The sequence below is a fragment of the Olea europaea genome, unplaced genomic scaffold (genome assembly GCF_002742605.1).
Source record: "Olea europaea var. sylvestris unplaced genomic scaffold, O_europaea_v1 scaffold2443, whole genome shotgun sequence".
NCBI classification, from domain to species: domain Eukaryota; kingdom Viridiplantae; phylum Streptophyta; class Magnoliopsida; order Lamiales; family Oleaceae; genus Olea; species Olea europaea.
The window spans coordinates 16,221-26,993 of record NW_019242624.1 but is presented as its reverse complement, the minus strand read 5'-3'; the positions used below and the strand labels follow the sequence as shown (position 1 = coordinate 26,993).

The 10,773-nt window shown below is 32.3% G+C and overlaps 1 protein-coding gene across 1 annotated transcript; it reads right to left on the bottom strand.

Moving 5' to 3' along the window:
• Positions 1-1,904: 1,904 nt before the first annotated feature.
• Positions 1,905-7,594, bottom strand: LOC111382185 (adenine phosphoribosyltransferase 4-like). Its single transcript, XM_023006089.1, has 6 exons — positions 7,295-7,594; positions 7,089-7,199; positions 4,622-4,714; positions 3,882-4,031; positions 3,559-3,617; positions 1,905-2,310 (listed from the first exon to the last, which is right to left on the bottom strand). The coding sequence occupies exons 1-6, from the start codon at positions 7,374-7,376 to the stop codon at positions 2,251-2,253; spliced, it is 555 nt and encodes a 184-aa protein (XP_022861857.1). The 5' UTR covers positions 7,377-7,594; the 3' UTR covers positions 1,905-2,250.
• Between the last annotated feature and the right edge of the window lie 3,179 nt (positions 7,595-10,773).

Below are 10,773 nucleotides of genomic sequence, written 5' to 3'. Positions count from 1 at the left end.
AGAAAGTACTAGAGTTAGTCGAGTCCGATAGTTTGCAAGTTAATTTGTTTATAGTGAATTTATTTTGGCTGGGGCCCGGAGTTTTTTTTTTTTTTTTTTTTATCCCACGAGAGGTTTTCTCTGTTGTCAAATTTATATTTACTTTTTAACAATTTATTAACTGTGGTAATTCTTCATAGGATAGTCTTGCATGTAAATTTATTTGAATTAATTAATAATTGTGACTTGTTGCTTTTATTAATTGGTAAATTTAAATTCCGCAAAATACACCTATTCATCCCTCTCTAAGTCTTAGTTGGGTTGAACTTCGTTATTTCAAATGGTATTGGAGCCTCAATTCGATTCCTAGTCCTACCTTAATCTAGATGATTCAATCTCTTTCTGTGTCTCCATTTTTTTCGGAGGCAATTATGCTTATGAAAAGGCTAGAATGAGAGCCTTTCTGAAGTCACTAGATGAGCGAATTTGCGTCGGTGTGCAACATGGTTGGAACACCCCTTCTACTGTTGTTTCAAGTGTAGTTAACCCCACAGACATTTCACTTTGGACCAAGGATGAACTAGTTGAGTGCAACTGGAATAGTAATGTTAAGGGAATATAATCCCACATCGGTAAAATACCGAAATAATGACCAATATATAAAGGTTTGGGACACTCCTCTTAATAAGGTTGACCTTATTAAGATGGACCCCAAGTCTTGACATGGTATCAGAGCCCATTAAGCTCCAACAAGCGATTCGATCCGATTAAGTCTCTAAAAATGAGCACACGAATTTCAAGATTGGTCTGCTCAAAAGAGCCACCATCTTGCAGGGGCATGTTAAGGGAATATAATCCCACATCGGTAAAATACCGAAATAATGACCAATATATAAAGGATTGGGACACTCATCTTAACAAGGTTGACCTTATTAAGATGGACCCCAAATCTTGACAAGTAAAAGGGTTTCATGCCTTGTCTATATCTGTCTAGTGAAAAGTTTAGGAGAGTATCAATGTATGAAATTGCGAAAGAAATTTGGGGTAATTTAGAGACCACATACGAGGGAACCAAAACTATAAAGAACTCCAAGCTACAGAGTATATGTGACTTTCCTCAAGAAGATTTTGTGCACATCATGATCCTCGAAAATATTAATTAGGTCATAAGAAAAATTGTAATATTTCATGTATTTAATGAATTTCCAAGACATAAATCTTTAAAAATCTTTAATCAAAATCCACATAAGTCCATGGGAGATTGTTCTTAATTCTTAATAAATCTATATAAATCACTTAAAAGTCCATAAAATCTACAAGAGACTCCCGCTTAAAATGTCTATAAAAATCACAATTGAATACACCCCTTAATTTTTGTTACATGACATTTATTTTAGAATAAAGCTATTTGTACAAGAAATTTTTTAAAAAAGTTTCACAAGTGTTGCTGTGGCAAATTTTAATTGACCATTTTAATTATTATTATTACTTTATTTTATTTTATTTTTGCAGATGGGGGCTAAATTCAATATAATTCTACCACTTGACATTCTGTAAATCAGACTATCATTTTCCTTTAAACATGTAGCATCTCCCTTTGTTTTATATTGGTCCAAATGCTAGATTTAAGTTTTAAGAAGAGTTTCTCAAAAAGAACCAGATAGTCTTTCAAGCTGCAGATTGCGTCAAACCAGGTCTCTAAATCCACAAGAATAAATAAATATTGGGGTCAATGACGAGTTCGACCCGCGCACACATCACATCGAACTTGTGCGGATCAACTGAGTTTTTACAAGGCAGCCCGACTCATTTGGGAGTCTATATCAGTGTTCCTCTTGCTAGTTATGCGTAAAATTACAAGACAACAGCAGTTCTGATGCAACATAACAAACATAGCAATTATAAATACTAAACTCTAATCCAAGTTTTAGAAAACCATCAGCTCCATTAGTGATGACAGTTAAACGGGATTTACCAAATAGAGAAAAAAAAATACAATCAAAATAGATTTCCAGGCTTTCAGAATGCCACAAAACAAAAGCATCCAAGAGTCGAAAATATCATCCATCCATGAGAGGATAGACACTTTTTTAACAAGCCATTTTGCATAATTTCCTAAGCTAATATGGAAAATAAACAGTCTAAATTATGTAAAATCCCACTAGTAAAAGAAATGAAGGGGGGCTAAAGTTAAAGGATATTCCTGGGCGATGCAGCTCTGGTAAATAGCGTTCCAATATGTATAGGAACAAAGGTCCATATTGTCATTTGTCACTTCCATTGAGACTCCACGAGAACGAATAATGGCTTGCCTTTTAATCGATCACTTCCCTACAACATTTAGAGTCGAGTGACAAAATCAAGAGATGAATTATGTTAGAATTATATCATGGTAAATAAAGAACAAAACGTGAGGATATATGCCTCAACTGATGAGTGTGTAGATGCTTATTGACTATTGCCTGTTAAGTGATCAAATTAACGAAACCCAAAAAACAACTTATATTTCACATTTAGAGCTTGTTTGAGAAGGTTTGATCACCTCTGGTAGAAAACGCGTTTTAGTCACACATTTCATAAAACTCATAATTATTACCATCTTATTTTCCGTATGATCCACAACTTATAATCACTTAATTAATTTATTTTTATTTATTTATTTATTTTTTTTGGGGAAAGGTCACTTGATTTAATTTATCACCACCCAAAAATGCACATAGGCACAGTCGCATTGCTAGACAAGAAGTGGGTAGCAAGAATATGAATGAAAATCGAGAACAATCCAAGAAATCACTAACTCATAACCTCAATACCAATTAATATAACATGGGCTTTATGATTTTACATTACTTATTTTATTCAATATTAGGACAGAAATATAAATCAGAACAATCGAAGAAATCACCGAGACTTCAAATATATACTAATCTTTTGTTTCGGCTCTAAAGGATAACAGGAGGTAGTTTAAAGTCATTCACATATTATGTCAAAGACAAGATTTGACACTGTTATGTAAATAAAGGAGTCACCAATCTTTAGCACTCAGTAGTTAACAGAGAATGAAAAGTCAAAAGCGAAGCCTGGACCAAACCAATTTGTTTACTGCCCCCACCCCTCGATTGCATTTAGAAGGTCAATGTATTATAGTTGCATTAAATTCCCTGCAGTATCAGGTTACAATAACCTTCTTCAGAGAAAAATTCAGTGAGAAGTTGGCCAATACCAGCACCTTATTTGGTGAACAAATGGAATAAAAGAATGCCAATTTCAAGCCTTTTCGCAACCATGTTATTTAATCGCTGAAAAAAGATTAATGAGTTGGAAGGTCATTTTATGAGGTCATATAAAAGTACTTGTCCCCACCATATTTCATAAATAACTAAACCTACATAAATAGAAGTACTAAAAGTCGAGAGACGAACATCAACAAAATAGATGACCACATGAAAAGTAACCTTGATCAAAATCTTGTCGTGATGGTCAAACATATGGAGTAAAAAATATAAAAAACGACCAACTTAAAAAGGTCATTTTCCCAAGGGGATATGAGAAATTGGAAAAGAAATGAGAACAACAAACCTTTAGATCTGGTATTTCAATGACACAAGCACACTCTACAACTTCGGCTCCAGCACGTTCTGAGAAGCAACAATATCAAGTCAAGCCAGCAACATGTACATTATTATTCTTGCAAAGAAAAAAAGTAAGAAAAATATGCAAAATGTAACCATTATTTTATGGTTTGAAAAGATTTCCATAGTAATGAAGACATGAAGAACGTAATAATGCACAACATTATGTGAAAGAACATTTCCATAGGTGAATCAGATTCTTTATAAAACAGAACGAAAAAAGTAAATATTATGGAAAGCCTGCATAATATAAATATTAATGATGAGTACCCAATAAGTTCATGGCAGCACAGAGAGTGCCCCCAGTAGCAATCAGATCATCAACAATCAATGCACGCTCCCCAGATTCTACTGCTCCAACATGCATCTCAAGACAGTCACTTCCATATTCCAAGTCATACTCTTCCCTAAAAACTTTTCCTGCGAATAAATGAATTTGAAAGATGATAGTAACCACTCACCAGAAACGAACAAGAACCTTGCACAATTTTTTTTTCTTTAACTTTATAGCAAGACAAAATAGTTTTAACATCATTAACATGTAAAATAATAACATCAAAAAAGGAGAAAAAAGATTAATCTCAACAAAAATTGGAGCCCATGTATCAGGAAACCGTTAGCTAACAATGATGGCTTGAAAAATGGATCTAAATCAATCGAATGAAAAAGGCAGCATTTGGAATGTATTATGTATATAATGGTTAAACAATGTGGCTGACCAGAAGCTAAGCTCAAGTAAACATGCTTGTTATATATGATGGTTTAAAATACATTTGATATAAATTAACACGAGAATGGCAGGATTCCAAGCAAAGTAGATAACGAGCAAACACTATGGTCTACCTGAAGAAGATTTAATTAGGTATTAAAAAATAAGATAAAGATGATGAGATTTTTTGCCTAATTAATTGAATAACACATGGGTGTACAAGAAAATAATCGTATATTTCAGATTAAAAAAAATTCCACTAATAATTGTAAATTAGGAATACACTATTGGGAGAAAGTACCAGGAAGTTTCTTTGGCTTTCTCAAGGGAACAAACTTTGCTCCAATTGCCAATGCAATGGGAGGTCCGAATATAAAGCCCCGGGCCTCTATTCCTGAGTGATAGAATGGAAAACCATGTGAAATCCCGATATTGCATGATAATTCTTTAACTTAACAAGTAATTCTTCATATATCTCCATGATAAGTAGTTGGCCAGAAATAGAGCAATGAAAGACATTTTACTTTCTGTACTTCTTTACAAAGAAGATAGAAAAATATGCATGAAATACGCTACTCTTTTAAATGTATGAATTAGCCTTATCATACACTTGACACCCAAACAACAGTATAGTATAATTATCAGATATTTTGCATCCTTAATAAACTTAGGAAGTACATAAGAGGTGTTTAATTTGTTCTTTAACTATAAAATAGATTAGACTATGCATTTTTTTGGGTCATCTTATATTTACCATAGAAATAAAGAAAAATATTAAAACACGTTATTACCATGTCGTATGACACATACCCACACTTCACACACCTGTTTCCAATACCAAGACCACAGCTTGAGGCCTTGATATATGAAGTAAGAGTAACTAGAGGTGAGACTCCCCATGTGTATAGTATAAATTGTGTGCGACAATTACATGGAATCCTTGAGCAAGGGTGCATTGGTTATGATTATAGAACAAAAAGAAACTAAAAGAAGAATTAGATAGTAAAAACACCACCAAAATGGAGAATACAACCATGAACAACAAAATTACATTTATAACTAGGTTAGAGAATTTAACATTAACATCTTAGAATGTGAGTTTACATCCTTTCATCATGTAATTGAGAGCCCTTCTACATTCTAAGACAAAAATTAATGAGCATGATTAAGACAACAACAGTCACGAAATAAATACAAACTGCAACAATCATTTTCCTCCATAGACAAAACACTGGGAGCATATTACTATAATGGCACCAAAGTTGGCATATCTCACAAATCTAATGTTATACCGATTGAAATGCAATAGAAATCCTGAAAAAAAATGTAATGAACAACTAAACAATAACACAAAAACAAGCTAAGCCTTCTCATTTGGAACTAAAAATGGATATTGAAACGTTGCATTTTTCATGGTGCCAAGTGATGCAGCCTTTTGTTGCATTATGTGTTAAACAAGACTTAACAAGTTTATGGTCCTGCCTCATAGGATGTTGTATCAAATATTACAAGTATATAAAACTGATGCTAGGACTTTTACCCCAAGGAAACCACCACTTTTATTACATGGTTGAATGATTATTGAGTAAAAATTCAAAATCGACTGTGAAATGTTGACGAACGCTAAAAAAATGTTGAAAATACAGGAGGATAGAATAAGAAGTAGACATACAATCTTCATTAATTAATCTACAAGGAAAATGGATAAGAAGGTCCTACACCGACAAAAGAAATAAAAGAATATATACATCACACATAATGGATTTTAAAATGTCCACACAGCAAGTGAGAATGAAGCAATAATAAGCATAAAATGACCATTATTAACAGTAAGCTGAAATGCAAAGGCAGTTTTTTTTTTTTTTTTTGTGCACGCTAACTGCCAATGGAACTGAGCCAAGTGGAAGCCTGTAAAAATTCTGTGAAAAATTCCCTGTACATGTAGCATTATTCATTGGAAAATATACTGTTCACTACCACTTTTCCCAAATTCGCCATATTGAAATTTCATCAATGATCAAACTATAGCATAACATAATAAAAGAAATAGCCAGTGGGAAGAGACAAAGAAGATACAACTTATAGTGGAGTCTGGACCTCCATAAACAATCTTTCCAACAATAATTGATCATCATTGCTCAATAGAAAAACCACAATGCCACTCAGAGATAGTCATAATTCACCATCATCATACCATATAAAAAGATTTTCCTGTTCTTGCCATAAGTTGAGAGGCTCAAAATCAATACATTATACAGTGAAATTGTCCAAAGTCGGTTTATAATTTGATAAGAAAACAGGAAAAAATAAAATATAAAACCCATCATTGCGGCCCAAGGGCCCACACTCTTATTTCAACAATGCGATTGTGAGCATCCATCACCAACCACCATTACCACCACCACCATTTAACCCCATCCCCCAACTGGGTTTTCAGCAACTTGTCCCCATTCTTTACTATGAACGTTCATATTCAAATCACACACCCCAGTTGGAAAAATTACTGTAACAAATAATTGCTTACTCTAACAATAAATCCCATATAAATTCAAACCAGAAAGAGTACACTACACATCCACGCAGCCATCGTAATCCTCACCACCCGAATTAAAAATTGAAAAGAAAAACGTAATACATTAGCAATAGAGTAAATAGTGATACAATAGTAATGGAGTAAATATCTATCCAACTCCAGTGCGAAAATACTCATGAAACGGGACCACTTTCGTAGTATTATAGACAGCAAAGCAAAATGAAAGAACATTTACCGGCGACAACAGTAATGTTTTTACTTTTGTATCTCTCAACGAACAAATCAATGGTGTCCTTGAAGGCCTTTGGATCGAGTAAAAGTGTGGTAATATCTTGAAACATTATCCCTGTTAATAACCCTTAAAATAAGATGCTAAATACAGCTGAACATTTACAAGTAGCAATGAATATTAACAAGTATACAGTACGTTTTTGTGTATACCTGGTTTTGGGAAATTTGGCACCACCCGGATTCTCGATTGAATGCCGTCGATACGTGGATCATCCTCTTTGCAGGCTGACATTATGCTGTTACAAGAACACACAAATTTCTTCACCCTTGTTATTCAATCTCCCTCCAAACAAAAATGAGGGAACTGAAGGTGAGTGAAAGTGAGGAAAAATATAGGAGTATTTATAGGCAGAGTAGCAGTGAACGAGTGTATGACTGTGTGTATGTGTGTGTGAGAGAGAGAGAGTAGGGGTTGTTTGGGGCACTCTGCACAAGAAAGAGGCAAATCTACTCGATAAGCAAGAGGATCATGCTCAATATTGGCGTTTATTTGTTTCTTTCGGCATTGTCCGAAAAAGAGGAAATTTCACAAAATGTCCATTTTTATCTAGTCATTTGTAAAAATGTTCACCATTATAAAAATGTCTAATTTGAAAGAAGTTATACCAAAATACCTTTATTAACAATTTATAATTTCACACTAATACAAAAAATGGATATTTTTGCAATATTGTTATTGACCAATAAAATTTTGACACATAATCTGTCATATTTATTTCAAAAAGTATACATGTCAAATCACAATAAATGCTATGTTTTTCATTGATTCGAAAATGTCGAGAACGACATTTTAAATGTAGAGAAATGTCATATTCAAAATAAAATGTCATTCTAAACAAATGAAACGGTGTTCAAATGTCGAGAATGACATATGAAATGTCGAGAAACATTATTTTAATGTAGTTTATCATGAAAGTCACTTCTCAAAATTCGTGACAAATTGATAAAAAAATCAAACGTCGAGAATACCATTTCAAAATGTATCTTTTTATTAAGGGCATAATAGACAAGTTAGCATTAAATTCAAATAAGTGAACACTTTTCAACTCATAGCCTTAAAATTGTACATTCTTAAAAATGCCCCTCTGAAAAATTACTTTGGAACCCTAACTCTTCGAATTATTCCTTTATCTATAAACAACCAACCTTTTAGTCTTTGCAGCCATTTTATTTGATTAATGATATTTAGCACTACTGATATTAATTAAGGTGACAATACTAATAACATTAATTTACAAATTCAATTAAATATAAGGAATTATAGCACATTTAATAGGATATCTCGAAAAGTTGTTGTCAAATTAAACTCACACCGTTGCCGTAAATAGTTTTGCTTATTTATACAGACAGAAGTAATTTATCTAAAGATGTTTAAATAGAAACTTTACTTAAAACTAATTTTTAAAACTCCGCAGCATTTTGTTTGACACTTCGATGGTCAAATTGGTCTATTTCTATACATGAATCTATGTGTATTTTAGCATACTACAATTTTTTTTTTTTTTTTGTTATGTGCAAGCGAAATAACACATGCCATTTGGATCAAAAAGTACTTGCAAAGAGAGGCCCCAATAGTAGTACAAACTGTTCTTTGTAATTGGGTAAAGATTGTACGTGAAGAGTTCAAATAAAATGTTCTCTTATCAATTGTACTCAAATTCGTGCGTGCAAGCAGATAGTGGTCACATTTGTTGCGATTAAACAAGAATCTCCTTGCATTCAAATGTATTTTTCTCTCAATTTTAACATATGGATTTTGCTGAGAGAACAAGGAGCGATTGCATTCAAATGTGTTTTCTTTCAATTATAACAAATGGGTTTTGCTGAAGTAACAGGGAGGCGATCAGAAACCCCATGTCAAGGAGGATGACAGCCTCCCTAATTTCCTGGCAAACCCATAACATATTATCTATAAGTATTCTCGACTGACAAATCTCGTAGGGAATGAATTACTTGAATCCCTTATATGAAGTCAATAACTTCTAATTTGAAATATTTACCGACCAGTTAATTCCTAAAGAATTCAAAGTGCGAAAGATTAAAATTGAAGATTGGTAAATAATCCCACCCACATTAATAGTAGTAATTAATGAAAAGGGAAGGCTGTAGTCTGTAATCCGTACTTGAAAGAAACTGATCATAGGCATAGCCGGGAAATTAGGCGGCTTCTTTTCGTTGAACTTATTTGGTCCTTCTAAAAAGTACAATGAGTTTTGCTAAAGTCTGCCCTCATTCTCTCTAAATTTTAATATTTGGAATGGTGTTTTTTTAATAACGTGTAATGGGAAAAAAAAATAATTTTTTTTTATTTATGTGTAATATTATTTTATAAAAGATTGTGTAGTTAAAAATAAAAGAGATGAAAAAAATGAAAGAGAATGAGAGCCGAACAGGGACTTAGAGAAAAGCCACTTGCCAGAAGAAAACGCCCAGAGGAAAAAAAAAATGTGATATGACATTATGTAAAATTTTATATAGTATGGTCCTTAAAATTAAGTCAATTGAACTTTTAAGCCCCTGTTTGGTTCCCATTATTTTCTCATTAAAATAAAAAAATATGATTATTATCCATCATATCAAACTATCAAATTTGAATTTCTATCTCTTATGTGAGGCCCGTAAAAACTATATTTTTCATTCTCATTCTTTCAGAAATGAGAAACAAATGGGGGCTACATAAATTATTATTTTAATATATATTTCTTCTAGTTATGTGGTAATTTAACCCCTTTCCTTGTTAATTATATTTAATTCTGCTACATCTGCATTATGGTTGACATTAAATTTGACATGGCAACAATCATTAGCATTGATTTTAATCACACTTATTCAAATCAATAGCACAATTTTCTACATATCATACAATATCAAATTTAATGTACACTATGATTGTACAACTAGTTTAATCCTATTATTATTTACACTGATGATTCTAATATATTCGAATTCTCTACAAATCTATATTCTCGACACAACTTGAACTCTCTACGAATTGATTCAGTGATTAATATTAAAAGAAATTTTTCTACCGCTTCGAGTAGGTCATGTTCATCAGTACTTTTTATGATAGTGGAGACTAATTTTGAATTTTTATAATCGCTCACCGAATATCATTGCGGTATTTACTAACTAATAAGTTCACTAACATTCAAAAACATGTCACATAAAATCCAATAAGATATTCAAAAACATGTCGTTACTAATTAGTAGTATGTCTTGTGAATATATTAACTTAATAACAAGGGTTTTCAAGCATTTAAAAAACCGAAAACAATTTTTGCAAAATCTATATCCATTTTAACATTTGTTAATGATTAATTATGTCTATATGTTTTTGGACAGTACTATTATTCTTTTTTCTTTTGTTATAAACTAGACGATAAGAATTCAAAACTTTGGGAAGTACTTGATGAATCCAACAATGTCAAACATAGGATGTTTCGTCGCGCAAATATTGTTTAAATCACAATATACGAATATTTCTATTTGTCTACAAAGTTGAATAATTTGAACAAACAACATAGTGTACATGTCAATTACTCATTCAACAAGAATTATTTTTATAGTAACTATATATTATTCGTTTTACTAATTGGATATTTTCAATTTTTTTCTCCATCAATGTTTCG

Coding starts and splice junctions, on each gene's coding strand:
- LOC111382185 (XM_023006089.1), bottom strand. CDS start 7,376: ATGTCAGCCTGCAAAGAGGATGATCCACGTATCGACGGCATTCAATCG. Junction 7,200..7,294: donor GCCAAATTTCCCAAAACCAG/GTATACACAAAA, acceptor GGTTATTAACAG/GGATAATGTTTCAAGATATT. Junction 4,715..7,088: donor AAACATTACTGTTGTCGCCG/GTAAATGTTCTT, acceptor TCTATCACTCAG/GAATAGAGGCCCGGGGCTTT.